The sequence below is a fragment of the Cnephaeus nilssonii genome (genome assembly GCF_951640355.1).
Source record: "Cnephaeus nilssonii genome assembly, chromosome: 5".
NCBI lineage: Eukaryota > Metazoa > Chordata > Mammalia > Chiroptera > Vespertilionidae > Cnephaeus > Cnephaeus nilssonii.
Window position 1 is genome coordinate 33,125,301 of NC_137076.1, and position 20,503 is coordinate 33,145,803.

The 20,503-nt window shown below is 50.5% G+C and overlaps 1 protein-coding gene across 2 annotated transcripts in view; it reads right to left on the reverse strand.

Annotated features, from left to right (window-relative positions):
- Positions 1-4,717: 4,717 nt before the first annotated feature.
- SCARA5 (scavenger receptor class A member 5) overlaps positions 4,718-20,503 on the reverse strand; it is a 101,831-nt gene continuing 86,045 nt past the window's right edge. For both annotated transcript variants that reach the window (XM_079770953.1, XM_079770954.1), the window contains exons 8-9: positions 11,374-11,568; positions 4,718-6,687 (exon numbers count right to left, since the gene is read on the reverse strand). In XM_079770953.1, the coding sequence (XP_079627079.1) occupies positions 6,551-6,687; positions 11,374-11,568 (332 nt within the window). In that variant the 3' untranslated portion in view covers positions 4,718-6,550. The remainder of the gene's footprint in view (positions 6,688-11,373; positions 11,569-20,503) is intronic.

Sequence of the window (20,503 nt, forward strand, 5' to 3'; positions counted from 1 at the left end):
TCTCTTTACTGTGAAAAGGAATGGATTCATGCCATCCAGCTTGTGGGGGCAACATGGTACAGCTTTAGGTTTAGATCTGATCTTAAGTCTCAACTCAGCCACTTATTGGTTGTGCCACTTTGGGTTACTTACTATCCTTTCTGAGGGTCACTTTCCTTATCTATAAAATGGAAAAATTAACCTACAGAATTGTCTTAATGACTCTGTTGTAAGTACTTACTACATTTTTATTTCTTATCTTTGACTCTAAAGGAGGGGAGAGCCAATTTTACTTATTGATGTTTTTAAAAACCTTGACGTTTTTGCTTATTTGTCTAAATGTTTAAAAATATAACTTGGTATAGAAGAAATGGTTACCTTTGGTGGCTATGTTTGAACAAGAGAGTCCCTAGCAATGACTTGACAAGTTTTTTAAATGTTTAAAGACTTAAAAAAAATTGATTTCAGAGAGGAAGGGAGAGGGTGAGAGAGATAGAAACATCAATGATAAGAGAGAATCATTGCTGGGCTGCCTCATGCATGCCCCCTACTGGGGACCAAGCCCGAAAACCAGGCATGTGCCCTGACTGGGAGTCGAACCGTGTGTGACCTTCCTGGTTCACAGGTTGACGCTTAACCACTGAGCCACACTGGCTCTACAACTTGACAAGCTTTGATGGTATAACAGTCAAGGTTCAGCCAGAAGGCAGAACCATAATACTTATTTGGGAGAATATCTACACTAATAAAAGAGAAATATGCAAATTGACTGTCACTTTGTGAAACCCACCAGCCAATCAGGAGTGAGTATGCAAATCAACCCAACAAAGGTGGTAGTGGCCCCACCCCCCCAGCCGCTCCGGGCCTCTGGGCAGCACGCATGCAGACGTGGAGCGGCTGGGTGGGGCGGGATGCCTGCTATGAGGGGGAGGGCGGGGGGCAGAGGGAACTACAGGAGCGGTGCTCCAGCCAGAGTGAAGACTGAAGGCTCTGGCTGGAGCGAAGATGGAAGGCGGCGGCTAGAGTGAGGGCCTGGGTCCTGGGTGCCAGAGGAACACTAGTGCTGGCAGACAGGGGAAGGAAGGCCTATTGCACAAATCTTTGTGCAACAGGCCTCTAGTCTATATAATAAAAGCCTAAGCAACCATTATGGCAGAACAACCAGAACGACTGATCGCTATGATGTGCATTGACCAATAGGGGGCAGATGCTTAACACAGGAGCTGCCCCCTGGTGGTCAGTGTGCTCCCACAGGGGGAGCACCGCTCAGCTAGAAGCTGGGCACACGGCTGGCGAGCACAGTGGCGGTGGTGGAAGCCTCTAAGGAGCAGCCCTAAGGAGCAGTGATCTGAGTGGTAAGGAGCAGCGAGCAGGAAAGCAGTAAGGAACAAGGGGTCCCGGACTGCAAGAGGGATGTCCAACTGCCAATTTCGGCCTAATCCCTAGGAGTGGGCCTAAGCTGGCAGGCGGACATCCCTCAAGGGGTCCCAGACTGCTAGAAGGTGTGGGCTGGGCTGAGGGACCCCCCCCCCCAGTGCATGAATTTCATGCACCGGGCCTCTAGTTTAATATAAAAAACCTGTTAACTAGATAACTGAAAGGGCAAAGGGATAACTACAAGATCATGGTAGTAGCAACTATAAGAAGCAACTACAGTCCAGCCAGTGTGGCTCAGTGGTTGAGTATCACATCAACCCATGCACCAAGAGGTCACTAGTTCAATTCCTAGTCAGGGCACATGCCCAGGTTGTAGGCTCGATCCCCAGCAGGGGAGTGCAGGAGGCAGCCGATTGATGTTTTTCTTTCATCAATGTTTCTATATCTCCCTCTCTCTCTCTGAAAATTTATAAAAAACATTGAGAGAGAGAGAGAGAGAGAGAGAGAGAAGCAACTACATTTCCCTATAGTTGAAAGAACCAAGAAAACGAAGGGAGAAATGTAGATGAGGGGCCCTGCAGAGCTTGGGGGAGGGAGGTGCTGGCTGGTGGTGCCGGTGTCTCTGAGCGGACATGATGAGGCTGGTCCCATAGTGCTGGGAAAACTGCAGACTAGATCCAGCTGATGCTACAGGAAGGCACCTCAGATGCTCCAGGAAGGCGTCTTGCTGGGGTGATGCTTACAGAAGCCTCAAGCAAACAGGAAAAGCTCACAGAGGGATAAGCGTGGTCCCTGCAGCAGCCTAGAGGAGCAGATAGTTAAGATCAAGCCCTTCCCGGTGCTCAGCCTCATGGTCTCCCTCCAGTGCTGGGCCCATTAGGGAGCCCAAAGCAGAAGTGCCATTTGCAGAGTATCACGAAGTCTCAGAAGCTCTGTATAAGGACGTGCTTGGGGCTGAGAGACAGTAACTTAATAATCGACACAAATGTTCAACTTGCAAAGCAGCAGAAGGTTTGGATGCCACACTGCTCTGATACCCCAGGACCATACATACAGGATCTGAAAAGAAGCAAGGAATCTTCTAATCCAGCTTTTGTGAAAGGATAGAGCTTGAATGAGTATTGTAACACACGCAGAGAAGTAAGTACTCGGCTTGGTATTTCATCAAATCTTGCTCGTTATGATAATCATTTTAGTAAAACAGCAAACGTCGTTGTTGAACTGTTTTGATAAAGACTGCTGGTTTGACATTTGTTAGAATGGGTAGAGAAGTAGTGGCTCTGGGTTTTATATTGGCAGTGTCATTCCAGCCACGGCCCACCCTCAGGCAGTATCCTTGGCCACCTCATGGGAGATGACTTGTTTGTTTGAAAGCTGTTTGTGTTTTCCTGATGTGACTTCCTTGTTGCTCACCCTCAGGTTAACTCAGCTGGTGCTAGGAGAAACAAGCAAGAGGCTCCTTTGAGAGGAGTCTGAGTGGGCGGGGCCATGGGAGAACGTGAAGGGCAGCCCCCTCCCCAAAGAAGATGCTCTTTCCCTGTCGCCTCTGGCCCAGCCTCCCGCGTGCTGTGCTTGAGCCACGAAGACGCCTCTTCTAGGATTCTGTCTGACGGGGAAAATACCCATGGGAAGAACTTGGCTTCAGGCCACGAGAGAGCACTTCCCAGAATTACCCTTCCTCTGTCACAACCAGAAAACTGTCCACAATACTTCGAACGTAATTTCAGACATCGGACAACAGCAGCACAAGACTGTGATCCCTGAGCAAAGGCAACAAGGGAGGTGAGCCCACCCCGGCCAGGTTTCTCTCCGACGGCAGCCCAGCCGGGGAGCCCAGAGGCCGGCCACCTCACCAAGGAGGAGACCAAGGCTGGAGCGAGGGAAGGCCACGGTGGCTGGAATTTGTTCGGCGTGGTATCTGAAAGTAGGGAGCGACACAGAGAAAGTTTCAGAAAGATGCAGAGGTTCCCTTGAGTTGGAGGCTGAACACCGATCTGTGTGGCCCCCCCCTGGGGCTGCTAGAGCATCTTGTGAGGAAGCAGCTTCACCAGAGCCGATGCAGAGCTGCGAGCCGTCCACGTTCCCTGCAGCCGGAGCGGGAGAAGGACCCAGGGCACGGAACCGCCTTCGCAGAAGCTCCGCAGCCTGTTCTGCCGGGCGCGGGCTGGCGGAGAGGGGTAAACCACAGAAGCCCATCTCAGCTCCAGAAAGCCAACGGTGGAGGGGAAGGAGAGGAAAAGAGGGACGAGAGAGGGGTATTCCATGAAGGGTGGAAGGCAGAGCTAGTTAAAAAAGATAAAGGCACGTGCTTTGCTTATTTGACGTTTTACAGAAATGTTAGAATAACTGAAATAAAACAATGTGGCTGAGGAAACTAAGGGGTGCCGATGGTGGAGAAAGCTGGAACACCTTTTCCCATACCACGCCCACTAGAGTGGGTGGTTTAACTACAGCACCTGCAGGCCCCGAAGGTGGTTCCTCACAGGCATTTGAGCGGAGGGCACCGGCAGTGCCGTGTAGACATCAGAGAGGGCAGGACGAGAGGGGGCTGGTTACAGAATGGGAGACACAGAGATTTGGGGTGGGCATCGCCTGGCTTTTTAAAGGAGAAAATCAGGATGTCTCCTCTGTGGATTTCCAGAAATCAAATTTCCTCTGTTCACTTCCGTTACCAAATTATCATGGCCCACAGCAAGCCCGGGGCCATCAGATAGACATGCGCAGACGTGCCAGCCATGAACACGTGGCCAGGACTGCGCAGTGGCCTGGGCCATCCCCAGGCACCGCTCAGGTCCCGAGCCTGGGAGGTCCTGCCGCTCAGTAGGCGATGAGGCTCAGCGACTTCACAGACCTGGTACCTAAATCGGGAGGATCTTCTCACGCGTCAATAGAACTCCAAGTGGAAGCACATCTCTAAGTGAAACCTCTGGAGGTGTGAGGAAATAGACAAGTGTTTTGCCCTTTATGGACTACAAAAGCTATTTTTTGTATAACCTGCGCCTTGGTTACTATTCCGTTGCTTGGGACCCTTTTCTAGGTGACCAAACAAGGCCTGGGGTGTGTCCGTGGTCTGTGTTGTTGATTGTCTGTCCTCAGGAAGTATTAGGCATCGTCTCTTAAGATGTCCATTCTTCCACAGTCCCCACCGAGGAGCGCTCCCCCCATCTCACTGGGTTTTCATGAGAAAAAAAGTGATGCGGAGCGCGTCAGTGACATGTTCTTAACTTTATTGCAATTCTTTCTTACAAAAGGTCTGATGTATTTTAGGCCAGGCCTAATTTCCTTTAGTCCCTGAAACACAGGCCCATGGGGATTTCCACGTCCTCTTAAGTAGGTATGTAAACTAGTAGACTTTTTAAAATTTATTTTAAGGTTCAACACTTATCACCATCATTTTTATTTGATGTAAGACAAGACTTGTGTTTTCCCAAATGAAAAGAGAAAGTAAGAAAGTCATGCGGGTCTTCATCGGTGGGGTAACTGGCTTCTTTGCCAGAACCAGCTTGGGAATCTATTCCATTCAATGTGACATCTTTCCACCTTTAGTATTTTTTTTTTTAATACAAACGTTGCAATGTGCTGAGCTATGATGTAAACAGTGCCATGTTTATATATGCATACATAGATTGGCTCTGGAAAAAGTGCATGAGTACATGCGAGTTATGTAAACATAGCAATTGGTCAGAAAGAGAGTCTCTGATCATTAGGGCATTAATGAATAACAAGCATATGGTAAGCAAATAACAACCAATAGCACATATTGGTTTAGTTGTCAGCTAGGAGCTTTGTTGGGCCCACACCAGGAGGGTCCCTTTCCCCAGGCAGGCTGATGCTCGCCTGATATGACAGGTGGCTGCGTGTCCCAGGCCTGACTGTGAGTCTGGGACGCCACCACGTGAGGTGGGGCTGTGCTCCCTCGCTGGTCCTGGAACACATAGGTGGCCCATTTTGATCTCCCTCTTGTGTCGAAAGCAGAATATGATGCCCCTACCACCAGGAGAGGGTGCAGATGGAGGATTTGCAGAAGCCCAGGGCCCTTTCTTCCCCTGGAGGTTATAAGGCATCCTCATTTCCTTCTACTCTTACCCATCAGGACACGTGTTCTCCTGACCACACCCCAGGAGGCCTGGAAGGTTCAATGTCATCACCTCCAAACAGCTCTGAGATGTAGGCGACTTGGCTTGAACCCTGACTGCCGGATGACTGAGTGTTGGTCTCTGTTTAACCCCAACAGCCCCCACGTCACCCTCCAAATCACCCTTCCTTCTCTGTGAATGATTCGCCTGGAAGCCAGTCATGTCTTCCCTTGCACGCATCCTCCATATGTTTGGGAATAGGTAACCTTCCAGGCACACAGGTCTTGCACCCGAGCTTCTTGCTCAAGCCTAGCAAAGACACACTAAGGTTCATGTGGAAACAATGGTCTCCGTCATTCTCCATTTTATGACTTCTAGGCCGGGTGAATGCAGGTAAGATCTTACTTACCTGAGCTAACATGCCTTATAGAAATGCTGCAAAGTGGATAAATTTAGTACCCAAGACACTTTAGCACACCTGGTGATCACTCAGTAAATGTGAGTTTCACTCTCCTTTTCCAAATCCAAATTAATTCCTGCCGGTGACTTGATTTCCCTCTCATTCCTACAGCTGTCACTTAACCCAAACTAACAAAAGGATGCAGAGGCAGCGTAAAGAGGGGAAGATGGATCATTCAGTATTGTCTCTTGCTGGGAAGGAAGATGTGAAAACTCTTGGCTGAACTGAGGTTTGGGAATTATCTGAAGAATGAATGATCTGTGATATCTCCCTCCCATCTCCACTGCGGCATTTGTCTCCAACATAGTCTCAGCATCCATCTGTAACTAACAGACCAAAGGGATCATGGATATTGAGGCCTGATGCATGGTGCTTCGAAGGCTGGGCAAAATGGCGATCCAGTCGACCGGGACTCCACATTCAGGAACTCTGGTGGAAGGAAGATCCAGGCTGTAGATCCCAGAGTTACAGTTTGGAGCTGATGTCCAAGAGGAGAATGATGACAGGCCACTGAGGTCTTGGGATAGGGATGAGGGGGAGGAGGATGCTGGCCTAGACAGGGCAGAGGTGTGGCCAGAGGTGCCCCAGCGATGCCCCCACCCTAGGAATGCAGGAAGGGGGCTGGGCAGTAGGGCCCAGACCTTGGCTGTGTCCACTTTCAGTGTCTGATGCACGTCACCCCGGCATCCTCAGCATGCCCGCAGTTTGTCACCCCCCACTTGGAGAAGGTGCAGCGGAAGATGGTATCTTCTGTGCCCTTGCAGGCAACATCATCCATCCAAATCCTCCCTGTACCTGTGGAGACAATTCAACACGGTTTCTTAGTAGGTATGCAGGAGAGCAGGACAGAGAGAAATGAGAGCATTGCTGTGTGTGTCCTTGACCAGGTTGTCCGAGGCTGTGCTGGCAACTCTAGTGGCTCCCACCTGCTGTCTCCACTGCATCAAGACAAAATACTTATTTTCTGGGCTCAGTTTCTTGAGGGAAGAATAACAGTGATTGACAGTGGTGATGGTAGTATTTATTGAGTATTTCCTATGATCTTCCTCCATTCTCACCATGGTGTGGCGAGACAGGTAATAATAAACCCATTTTATAGATAGGAAAACTGAGGCTCAGGAAGCAATTAATGCAAGGTTGCTCAGCTTGTAACTGGCAGAGTCTGAACCCAACCCACTTACAAGCTCACACTTTTTATGAGACCTGCGTAACTTCTGATGTTCGACATGTTGCAGTCTTGTTGATGAATACTCAGGCAGGGCCAGATCAGAGGGACAGTGTCAGACAGATCCTGGATTGGATAGATCCAAAGGCCATTACCGAGTACTTCAGTGCCAATATTATCTCCAGTCTTCTGAAGTTGAACCTACATGGTTCCTATTCTAGGAGTCCCAAACCATGGTGCTGGAACGGCAGAGGACCCCAGCATTTCACATTATAACTAGACATATATTTGATGGCAGGCAGAAGCATCCCTAACCATAGTAATTGGATCAGTCCCCAAAATTCAAGGTCCCTCAGACAAACAATTTGAGTTTTGCCTGCAGTCAGGTCTGCTCACTCAGATCTTAAGGGGACAGACCTGCAGGTCTGAAGGCACCCAGGCAGGCAGCCTTTAGAGGGCTTTCCCAGGCCTGCACCTGAGAGACATAAACTTGGCATTGAGGTACCTCAATAAATGTCAGGGGAATAGGGCAGCTGGGTGAGGCTCCCACAGGGGAGGGAGAAGGCTTGTCTGAGGTCAGAGGGGTCAGTGGAGAGGGGAGGGGCTACACCAGAAGTCCCTGGAGTCCCCACCGATGAACTGGCAGGACCATCACTCATGGTTCTGTTGGGCTCACTGGGCTGATGGCCCATGTGGGGGCTGAGCTTCAGGGCTGCCATGGAAGCAATGCTTAGAGCTCTGCTACTCAAAGTGTGGTCCTGGCCCACAGCATCGCCGGCATCACCCAGAGCTTGTTAGAAATGCAAAGCCTCGGGTCCTGCCCTGGACCCGCTGAAGTAGACTCTACCTTTTAACCAAGTGGTTGTCATTACAGTGTGAGGAGCACGGGCACAGCAAAAGGAGGGCTGTGCAATACGTAGGATAGTCCTGGATTCAAATCTTGGTCCCCTCTGGGGGACCATTGCCATGTTAAAACGGGGATGTGAGACTTTTGATGCGAAAACTGGGTAAGTTCTAGGTAAGCTGGGATGGTTAGTCTCTCCAGCACTTTAACTTGTTAGGTCTATGTGCCGGCAACCAAAAGCATGAGGTTAAAGGTCATAAAATGGGTTTCAACATTACTAACTATGTCAACCTGAGCAAATGAGATCGTAAACCATCCCTACATTCTGATGCCAGCCCTGCCTCCTCCCCGTCCCATCTCTCAGCAGCCACACAACCCCTCCACTGGCTGTTAAAACCTTAAAACTGTCGCTCACTCTCAAACTGCATGGGAGAAACCCTAAATCAATGGCATGAACTAATATTTCTGTTATGCAGAAATCAGCACATCTGTTGTCATGGGACGGCTGAGCAGTAAACTGGGGGTGGTGGGAGAGGGGGAGGTGGAAGGAGAGGCCTCCTTCTGCTGTCCTTGGATGCTGTTTCTTCACCAGAAACTCTTCCCCGGCCGGATCCCCTGTGCCTCTTACACAATAAACCATTTGAGGCCGAGCAATAATTCGCTGATTAAATGTCTCCTGGAAAACATATCAGTTTACAAATTACCCAGGAAAAAGCTGCAGGCCCAAGAGCAGTGTGGGATTAGTCACACCCAAAACAAATAAAGAAAGAAATCAAGGGGACTGACGAATACTGAACAGGCCCCAGGTTAGCAGCCCAAATACAGATAGAGGATCACGAAGCTCCAAACTCCAGTTGGTGTTTAGCCAGGGAGTCCTGGCTAATGTTGGCCAGGGACGAGCTAATAAAATGAGAGTAGGGTCGCTAAATCAGCAGCACTGAATATCTGCAGTTACAGCCGGAAGTGAGGGGCCGGTGAGCCTGCAAACCATCTCTCCTTGCCATGTCAGAGAAGTGAGAACTCCCACGACTCCAGGGACCAAGCATCACTTTAGCTTTGGAACCGATCTCTGATTACTCCAAGTGTGGCCTGAGGACCAGGATCAGAGCATCACCTGGGAGCTTGTTTGAAAGGCAGAGTCGTGGGCCCACCAGATCTGAGTCGGAGTCTGCCTCTGAACAAGAGCTCCACGGCACGTGCATGAATTTAGGTCTGAGAGGCCCTGCCCTACCCCGGGTCTGCACTCCCACGGGCCTCTCCTTGAGTTCCCTAGCAAGGCCCTATCAGGCGAGCAGGCTAGGGTATGCTGCTCCCCCTGTACAGATCAGGAAAATGGAGCACCGGGCTGACATTTGATCTTGGGGAGGCAAAATTGGGACTAGAGGCCAGGTCCTCTGACAGAGCACTTGGGGCTGTTTGGAGCTGATATTGTTGGAATGAGTCAGTAGAGATTTTATTTGATCCTTATCATTCATTCATTCATTCATTCATTCAACAAATATTTAAGGGCCTACTCCATGCTCAGCACTATTCTGGGTATTTGGACTATGTTATTGAACAGAAAAGGATAGAAATGACAAAAATCTCTCTGCTTCATGGAGCTAACATTTTAGTGTCTGCATGTTTATTTAGAGTAACATTAAAAGACAGAATAGCCCAGCTGGTGTGGCTCAGTGGTTGAGTGACAACCATAAACCAAGAGGTCATCAGTTTGATTCCCAGTCATGGCACATGCCTGGGCTGTGGGCTCCATCCCTGGTAAGGGATGTGCAGGAGGCAGCCAATTGATGTTTGCTTTCACATAGATGTTTTTCTCTCTCTCTCTCTCTTTCCCTTCTCTCTTTCTAAAAATCTGAGGGCAGAGACTAGGTTTCTCATCTCTGTGGCTCTGCACTGAGTCCAGCTCTGGCCCACAGGTGATGCCTAGAAACCTAGAAACTGCCGTGGAAAGAAGGGAGTGCAGCCCTAGCTGGTTTGGCTAAGTGAATAGAGCGTCAGCCTGCAGACTGCAGGGTCCTGGGTTCGATTCCAGTCAAGACACATGCTTGGGTTGTGGGCTTCGTCCCCAGGAGGGGGCATGCAGGAGGCAGCTGATCAATGGTTCTCTCTCATCATTGATGTTTCTCTCTCTCTCTCCCTCTCCCTTCCTCTCTGAAATTGAAGGAGGAGGGGACGAGGAGGCTTCTCTAGTTTATCATCCTCCCCCACACACACAAAAAAGTTTTACTTCCATTTATTAGGAACAAATCCTTTTTAGACTCAAACACTGACAATGAGGACTGTCCCTACTATTTCTGTTCCTTATGCAACCAAAAATGGTGGTTTTTCTTTTTTTTTTTTTAATATATTTTATTGATTTTTTACAGAGAGGAAGAGAGGGGATAGAGAGTTAGAAACATTGATGAGAGAGAAACATCAATCAGCTGCCTCTTGCACACCCCCCACTGGGGATGTGCCCGCAACCAAGGTACATGCCCTTGACCAGAATCGAACCTGGGACCCTTGAGTCCGCAGGCCGACGCTCTATCCACTGAGCCAAACCGGTTTCGGCAAAAAATGGTGGTTTTTCTTAAAGAAAACAGGCTGGAATTCAGCCCGAAACGTTAAATGGGAGGTGAGTGCTCTGCCTGGTGGCCCGGTGGGCTGGCCTCCTGGGCGGGGCCCTCTGAGCCCTGCGCACGCTGGCCTTTGAAGTAGGGAGGCTAGTATGTGTGGGGTCAAGTGGCCGCACCCTGCCAGCTGTCACAACAGACTTCACCAAGAGCCACTTTGGGTCAGTGCGATTGTCTTAGGCAGCCTGACTGCTATAGCAAAGTCCCATAGGCACTTACTCCTCCCAGCTCTCGATGCTGGAGGTCCCAGGCCAAGAGCCAGCATGTCGGGCTCTGGTGAGGGCCCCCTTTTGGGTTTAGATTTCTCTGTGTCTCCTCACAGGAGGAGGAGGAGGGAGCTCTTAGGGGTCCCCTTTATAAGGGCACTAATCCCATCAGAAGGCTCCACCCATGACCAAATCACCTCCCAAGGGCCCCTCTCCTAACACCATGTCGGGGATTAGCATTTCAGCACATGAGTTTGGGGAGATACAAACATTCAGCCCATAGCAGTGACTGAGGTCCAAGGGACACGATGCTGAGCAAGAACTGCAGCAGCCTGGCGTGGGGGTGGGAGGACAGCAGCTGTGAGCCGTGGAGGGCTCCGTGGCCAGTCTGGATGGGACCTGGCTCCGTTTCCCTGTCTGGCCAGGACATGGCCCCTCCTCTCATGTATCTTCCACAAGTCCCTGCAGCGGTCAGCATCGTCAGCACTCTCCGAAGACAGGCCGGCTTGCCTGGGGGACAGAGAGCTTCTATCTGGGCAGAGGCCAGGTGGCCATGGCAGGAGGGCTGCAGAGGGGATGCGGGCTTTGGAGAGGAGACCAGTCCTAGGATTCCTGGGCCTTTTCCCCGTGGCCTTTTCCTCCGGAGCCCCTTACCTTGCCCGAATCGAGCCGTCCGGGCCACCTCCTGTGCGCCACGGAAGCCCAGCATGCGGCACACCACGTCCCCGTCCTTCTTGTCCCAGCCGTCATCGCACACGGTGCCCCAGCGCCGATCGTGGTACACCTCCACTCGGCCCTCGTGTGGGCCAGAGCCATTCACCAGCCGGATCATCAGGGACTCCAGGCCACCTGTTGGGAGCAGCCCACAGTCACTCCTCTGCTCTGGATATTACAACCCCCGCCATACACACTAGCTTACCTCCAGGGATCTTCTCTGACTCCCCTCCACCAACCCCTCCTGCCCAGGGAAGAGGGGCTGGGGCTACAGCCACAACCCAAACCTTGACCGGCCGAAACCATGCTGGGTGGCCACTGCCCTTTATCAGCCTCCTTCTCGCCCCCTCTTATTTTCTTTTAATAGAATGTATTTTCTTTCTTTTTTTAGATTACAGTTCACATTGACTATATTTGTATTCGTTTCAGGTGTACAGCACTTCACAAAGTGCTCCCCCGATATTCCCAGCGCCCACCTGGCACCATGCAGTTATTACAATAACATTGACCATCCTCCCCATGCTGTACTTTATGTTCCTGTGAATATTTTGTAATTACCAATGTGTCCTTCTAATCCCTCACCTTTGTCACCACCCCGCCCCCCGGCAGCCATATCTATGAGAATAGACTTTACTTTTTAAGAGCATTTTTAGGTTCACAGCAAAATTGACAGGAGGGTACAGAGGTTCCTCCCCCCACATGTACAGCCTCCCCCAGTATCAACATCCCCCACCAAAGTGGTACATTAGTTGCAATTGACAACATTGATATGTCATCACCACCCGAAGTCCATAGTTTCCATTAGGGTTCACTCTTTGCTTCTGGACAAATGTATTCGCCTATATAATTTCATACAGCTTAGTTTCACTCCCCTGAAAAGCCACTGTGCTTTGCCCGTGAAAATGCAGATTCCTGGGCCTACTCAGACCTACTGGGTCCGAATCTTGGTGGCAGCAATCAGGGATCTGTATTTTTTAAAAAATATATATTTTATTGATTTTTTACAGAGAGGAAGAGAGAGAGATAGAGAGTTAGAAACACCGATGAGAGAGAAACACCGATCAGCTGCCTCCTACTGGGGATGTGCCCGCAACCAAGGTACATGCCCTTGACCGGAATTGAACCCGGGACCCTTCAGTCCTCAGGCTGACGCTCTATCCACTGAGCCAAACTGGTTTCGGCAGGGATCTGTATTTTTCACGTGTCCCAAATGATTTTTGAGGTCATATATGTGTGGACTGGTGCCAGGAGTGACAGGCTCAGATGCTCTGTAATATTCCTTTCAGCTCCAGTGTTCATGATTCTACGGCCAGGGAAGATGTCAAAGTTGTATTTTTTTTTGCAGCCAGAAATCACCCAGGACGTGTAGGGTGGAGGTGGGACACGGTGACAAGTGGGTGCCGCGATGCAGGAGGCCCCGACGTGAACTGCCAGAGAAAGCAGCAAGCCTGCTGGAGTTCTGCTCCCATGAGGACCGCAGCCTCGGACTACATCTTCTGTGGGGCGCAGCTACAGTGCTTGGACAGGTAGGGATTTTTTACAGAGAGGGCACAGTCCTCTCGTGGCCACGTGCAAGTCCCAGCTTGGAGGGCAGAGCCCTCCCAGCACAATTATAGCCAACAGCTGTAGTTGTGAGCGTGAACCTATGGTCCGAACACGTGGCACCACATGTCTAAGTGATATAGGCTGCAAGTAAACAAAGCTTGATCAGGTGCATGTAATTGAGTAGGATTGAAACTCACGAGAATGTTGGAAACATCTTGACCACGCCCTTACTTTGTCTCATGGCATCTGCTATAAAATAAAGACACGGCTTGTAGTCTGTGGCGCTGTCTCTCCACGAGGGAGCAGCGTCCCACCAAGACCCAGCTTTCATTTTCTTGTCTGTCTTTTCTAAGCCTTTCAGCCGCCCCCACTCAGGGTCACTGAACCTGGCTGAGCTGGCGCGGCACATAAGGCGCCCTGGGGCTGAGTATGCCATGGCGTGCCAGCCCGCCACAATCTTCCCTCCCTTTTCTTGGCCAGGTGGGCTGGGGGATTACTGCTTCTAATGGCTGTGCCTTGGCAAAGACCTTCACAGGTACCTGGAGATGATGGCAGAATTGATAAACCCCACATCTGTGCAGAACTGGCCATGTGTCTGCTACATGCTGCCTGGGCAGGGAAAACTCCAGAATATTCTGCTCGGGGGAACCAAAGAAGTCACCAGGATAGCATACCGTTGCCAAGCTGCTGAGAAATTACGGGGCGACAACTTTCAGGAGCTCCTCAAAATGTTTAATGCCATTTTGCATGCTTCCCGAATCTCTCACTTTTCTCTCCACACACATTTACTGCGAGTCCTCAGTGGTCGGCAAACTCATTAGTCAACAGAGCCAAATATCAACAGTACAACGATTGAAATTTCTTTTGAGAGCCAAATTTTTAAAACTTCTTCTAATGCCACTTCTTCAAAATAGGCTCGCCCAGGCCATGGTATTTTGTGGAAGAGCCACACTCAAGGGGCCAAAGAGCCGCATGTGGCTCGCGAGCCGCAGTTTGCCGACCATGGCCCTAGGTTGTCAAAAAAGCCGAGGATGAGCAAAGGAACACAGAAAACCTGGAGAGAAGCTGGAAGGAACACAGAAAATCTGGAGAGAAGGAAAACCTGGAGAGAAGTTGGAAGGCAGAGGCCAGGCCTGAGACAGAGAAACCCCCTGCCTGCTAACCTGGAGCCAGTAGCAGCAAAGGCCTGGCCGCTGGCTGGCTGGGGACTTGGCCCTGGGTAGGTTGGCCGAGGCCAAGACGTCAGCCTTGATTTCTCACAGACCTGCCTCGCCTCTGTCAGCACCTGTCAAGGAGGCAGAGGGCCACCTTGGCTGGGAGGCCTCCAACAGAAGCCTCGGGTGGGATCATAAGTAGAGGGAAAGCGGCAGGAGGATGCAGTGGGTCCAAACGGCCCAGGCCGAGTTCAGGGTATCAGGTGAAAATAATAGGAAGAGACTGGGTGGGGAGTGGGCAGTCAGGACTGATGTTTGGAGGCTCTCCCTTATCCTCTCTGCTCCGCCATCCTGAACTCACTCTGCTCGCTTCTTTGTTGAGCGAAATCAGTGACTGACCATCTCTTAGGAGCCTGATCCTGTTCTAGGTGGGTACATCTAGGAACAGTCTCTGCCTTCGTGGACTGCTACTTTAGTGGGAAAGATGAACAATAAAGCTGAAAAACAAATACAAATATAATTATGGCCAAGCATTGAAGAGTGCATCGATGGGAACAGAAGCATGGAAAGGGGAGTGAGGGTGAGTGGAGGCACCATTTTGGATGGCGAGACTTGGGCAGAGCTTTTTCCTTGTACCCCCATAGTAGGGACACCCAGATGTTCACAGATGCACTTAAGGAATTGCTACCATATTCCCAAATTGTGCTAGGTATTAAGGATGCATGGATAAATAAGTGTTGTATTTGTCGTTGAGGCATTCTGGATAAGAATGTCAGAGAACACAGAATGTCAGAGCTCATAGAGACATCAGTGACTGCCCAGTCCAAACCCCATGTCTAGAAATGAAGAAATTGAGGTTCAGAGAGAGTAAGCAACCAGCTGTTACAGGGATGCCAAGTCCCTCCCTTTCTAGACCCGTGCTCTTTTCAAATCCAGCCACTTTCAGTACTGCCTAAGCCGTGCCACAGAGTTAAGCTGGTTCGAGGTTCAACCAGTAGGTCCAAGATGGAGGCAAGCTGGCACTCCTCAGACCAAGGGCACTGCTTGAGAGAGCTCAAGCCAAGCTCTGTCTGTGAGGGTTACCTGTACATATCAGATTTCCCCCTGGGAAGAGTTCCTTGCAAAGAGAGATGATGATTTATTTGTCCATGATCCCTCAATACTTAATATTATGCTTGGCTGGCTGAAAACGCTAAGTAAATGTTTGAGGAATAGATGGGCTGGAGACCAGATGGCTGGTTGGATGCATGACTTTTTTAGTGGATATGACTGGAATCTCCAGCTGAATGCCTCAGATTTCTCTATCTCTCTGGTTCCAGTCTTACTCTTTGGTGCCTGGCTGTTGAGAATGGGTGCTGTGCCCACCCACTGATCCCACCAGCTCAGGCAGGAATGGTGGTGCTCCAGGATGGAGACCATGCACTCACTGTTCACATAGTCACTGGGGATCTTGACTCTGGGTTGCATCTATTTGTGCTGCCTTTATGTAGATCATTGTAAACTCCCTGTTATTGGTCGATCTTTAAACATGTATTGACCCAGCCACGGGGACACAGAGGAATATGAACCCTATGTACTTCTTCTCTGGACATAAAAATACTTCGAGACAATTCCAAGATGCCACTGCTAAGTGCCATAGGAGTGGATCCGAGGCTGGCAGTGGGGATGGTGAGGAGAGCAGTGAGCAGGAGGGGACTCGCAGGGGGCTGGTCAAGGCACGCTGCCAGTGCTCTTCTTATGTCTGAGGGGCACTAAGACACACTCTCTTCCTCATTTCTTCACTGGTCACATTCACTTCCCAGGGGTGTTAAGGGGATCAGTGACAAAGAGTCCCTCCTTGACCAAACTCTAACCAGGCTCTCCTGAGCCTTCTCATCTATGAGGCCTCAACCTTGGCCTGTAAAGATTTGAACAGAACACTAACATAATGGTTAACAGCTCAAAGCCACGCATGGCCTTCGCCTCTCCTAAAGCGCCTGCCTGAGAAAACTCAAGATTATCAGAAGAATTTACTGTTCATCCAGCCAATGCCTGAAGATAGGTCCCTGCCTCACAGCCTCTCTGGGAGGGGAGGAACTAAATTGGATAAGCGCCAGATGGCTTTCATAGGAACCAACCCCTCCTGCTTTTTGTAATTTTTCACTTCCCTGACTCTACTGAGCCCCCACTCACCCCTTCCCTGTCTCCGCATTGTCCCTTTAAAATGCCCAGTCACCTCTGTACAAATCAAAATTTAGTTCAGTTCATGCTGGTCTCTTTTTCGTATTGCAGTTGTGCATTACTGATTAAAGTGCATCCTAACCACTTTAACTATCAGCTGGTTTTGTTTATCTTTAACGTCAGATGCGATAAGACTGCTATTAGACAACTGGCCAAGGTGTAAGCCGTGCTCTCTGCTCACGGGCACGTCCTTACACATGGCTAAGGACATGGAGGATGGGTTTGGCTCAAAAGTTCTGTCCAAACCACTGTGATGATGATTGTCAGGACCACCCAGATTCTCTCAGGAATCTGAGCTGGGGAAATGGAGAAAGCCGAGCAGAAGCAAGAAGAGGCAGGGACAGGAATTAATAGGCCATGTTGCAGAGGAGACACTAAAGTGAAGACATGAACCCCTAGTGCTGTGGCCCCAGAGCTGCCTTGGATCTGAATGACCTTCCCATTCCAGGCCCACTTATATCATGAGTCCTGATTTTCTAAAGAAGGTGTCCTGATGATAAGGCCACATTACTTAAAGAGACCCACCGAATCCCTGGTCCTCGCCAGCAAAAATCCCCAAAGAGGCGCCTGTGAATCCAACACACCAGCCTAAGAGCTTAGCTACTTGCCTCTTGGGCCGAGGGTGGATTTGGGGATTTGGATGGAGGAAACACGGCGGGGACGCACCAGGGGAGAGTGGAAAGAGACTGGGTCTGGACTTAGGCTCAGGGTTTGAATTCTGGCTCTGCAGCAGGCCAGAGGTGACCCCTCTACACCTACCCTCTTCTTAAAACGGGTATAATGGTGGTGGGTGCAAGCAATAGCACGCGGCACATTATGGGCACCTCTCACTGTGAGCTCCCATCCCTGGCCAGTCAGCACTTTGCCCAGCAACACATGGGTGAGCTCTGAGGGGTCCTCAGGAGTTGCTGAGGATGGCTGGATACAGTGGCTCCGCAGGAGTGTATCCTAGAAACCCTCTTTGCAAAGCAGCCCTGCTGTGTGGGGAGGAGGAGCAAAAGGGGGTTCATCCTTCCAATTGGATGACTCTCCTAACTTCCTCTGCTCTCCCCAGGGCGCAGTTCCCCGGATCCGTAGCATATTAGGGGAGGGGGACAGGGGCTTCGGCAGAAGTCCGGCTCCTGCTGTCAGCAACTGTCTGCTCTCTAATGTGAGCTGGATGGGATTCCTTAAGCAGAGCAGCTCTGGAATGGCCCAGGAATGTGGCGCTAGGGCTGAGGCCACTGTGGGGCTCCTAGCACAGACCTTACAGATCTCATATGTGGGGATTCTCTTCTCACAATGGGTGTTTCTTTGTTCTCTGTGCCTTGTAAACACATCTATAGGAAAAACAAGGTCCCAGACACAGCAGGCTGGATCTACCCCAGACTCCCTGGATCTGAATATTGAGCTCCAGAGCTGTAAGGGGCTGTGCCACCCTCGCCCACTTCAAACACAGGAATCCTCTCCACCCAATATCACGCCTGACAGCTGCTCATCCTGCCTCTGGGGATGGAAGGGAACACGACACTATCTCTTGGGCATCCATTCCAGGATTTTGAAACCAGCATCTGGTTTTATTCACGGGGCGCTGGTATCTCCAAACGGCTCCAGTGTTTTTCTTCATCTAATGATTCTCCACCTTTGTTTTGCTCTATATGCTTTGGGTTTTGTGCTTATAATTGGGGGGTGAGATGTCAAATGCATCTGGTGGGAGAACAACTGAGGGAGTGGCTTCATTACTGAGCCCCTCAGTGGGCCTGGGAGGACAGCCTAAGGGCCAGTGGCTACATCTCAAGAACCGATTTCCAGGGCTGGGGTAGCCTTCGAACTACTACTCCCTGCAGGGCGTGTTCCTCAAACCCAACTACAACAAAGCCAGGTTCTGGGAGCTGCCCAGGAGAGATGCCAAGTTAAGGAGAGACAGCGAAAGGAATAATGTGTACTCAGTTCCGACTACATCAGGCATGTGCAAAGTGCTTCATGCATGCATTTCCTCATGCTTCTTCACTGAGTTAGTGATGGCTCCCCCTTAAGAGAAAATGAGCCCAGAAAAGTCAAGTAATTTGCAGCTGTTCACACAGCTGCTACAAGGTGAAGCCAGGGAGAAGAGCAAAGTCCTTCCATTTTCAAACCACAGACATGACTGTCAGACTGAGTACCCAAGACAAGTACTTAATAACAGCCCTCTCCATGCATAAAACACCTTTCATCTATCTCCCCACAGCCTTATGGGGTCTGTAGTCATTAGTGTCTTTAACAGGAAGGAAAAGAGCCTTGGATTACAGCAGAGGTTCTCAGCCCTGGCTACATGGAAGAATCGCCCAGGGTGCTTTAAGAGGAGGCCAGGCTAGTTTCCAACAGCTCACAGGTGATGTAATGCACTGCCAGGGCTCAGAGTACTGTTTGAAGGGACGGATCTGGGATCAAGTCCCAGCTACACAGCTGTCAGGCCTTGTGAGTAAGGCATATAGATGTCACCTCCTCTGGGAGGGTTCCCCTGACCTGTGGCCCCAGGAAGTGCTCTGCACACATGAGAAATATTACACTGCCACTTCCCTTCCAAGGCTTTCCACACTCACCAGTGTAAGCCCTGTGAAAGCCAGGGCCATGGCCATAGCACCCCCGTGGGTCCCCGCAGCAGCCCTCTTGCAGGTGGAGAGCACAGTGCTCAGCCAACTGTACTGAGCGGGTGAGTCAGTGAGTGAATGCATGAATGAACAGGATTCACAGCCCTTTTGAGGGGCTCTCGGAACAGATCTGATCCCTAAATAAGCCTCGATCCTGCTTGGCTGTGCATCAGGAGGGCCCCAAACCCAGAGAACTTTGCTTCTCAAGAAAAGCAGAGGAGGGAAACCCACCCAGCCTGCGCCTGACACATCGCAGCTCCTTTAGGTTTGTTTATCCTGACTTCCAGGCCCCCGCCAAAGCAAAACAAGTCGAAAGAAAGGAGGTTGTGGAGAATAGAAATAAACACACGGGGATGGGAAAACAGGCTCTGATTTTCTGCAGCTGCAGAGTAGAGCCCAGGCCATAATCTGGACCAGCTGCCCATGAAGGGAGTTGAACTTCTATTCTCTTGTGCAGAAAGAACTCCCCACGCGCCCAGCCGCCCCGCAGCCCAGGGCCTCAGAGCTCCCTCCCTGAGGTGGAGAGAGTTGGGCTGTGTCCTTCTGTGGACGTTTCTTTCGCTCTGACATCCACAGGAAATGTGGTTCGCATGGGAAGGACAGCGGTCATCTCATAAGCAAACTGAGGAATTTCTGGTCAGGCACTGCTGGAGGGCATCACTTTTAAAATGTGGTCTGGCCTGTGGGGGTGCTTTATAACATGCTATTTCCTAATGGTAATTGGGAAACTTAACATGCTCTTAATATGGTGCTTTGTGCCTCTTCAAAGAAATCTTGTCAGATGGTCTCATTTGATCTCTGCAGTCCCCCCTCTACGGTGGGAGAGATTACACCCATTTAACAGGTGAGGAAGCTGAGCCTCAGAGAAGGATTCTCAAGGTCACGTGATAAAGTGGCCACCCCTGAGTCTCCAACCCACAGCCCTTTACCGTGCCTGTGATTGCGAGTCACACTGGGTGCTTGGCATCGCTGCGTAAAAGAAGTAGCAGAAATGTCTCCCAAGTCAACACTGCGTTAGGCATGCTGGGTGGGTTTTAAATGTTGACTCACCCGTTGGTCTTCCCTCTTCTGTTGCAGGTTCTTTGGAAACTGGGAGTTTGTCTTGGCTGATTTTGTTTCTCCAACACCCTGCTCCTGGCTGCCTGGCTCCCAGTCGTTGTTCAAGGAAAATGTGCCTGATCAGACAGGAAACGAAGCACTTTTCCTGCCCAGCCCTGAAGCAGGAGCCCTCCCCATCACAGTGGGAGGATGTCTCCCCGGCCCAGAACTTCTGCTCAGAGCTGGATTTGTAGGAAGTTACTGGGCGGCCAGGTGCAGAGGTGAGTCCTTTGTCTTGCTTTTGCTCCTGGGGCCCCTCAAAGGGCAGTGAGAGTCAACAGGCCTTTAGGACGAGACAGAAATGCTGTAGATCCAGGAGCAAGTCACTGATGCTGAGCTTCATTTTATATATAACTGTGAGGTGGTGTGATGCTTATATGGCAGCCCTGTAAAGGCCTCGTGGACCCACTGCCTGGACCTCTGAGTCCAACGTCTAGAACTGGT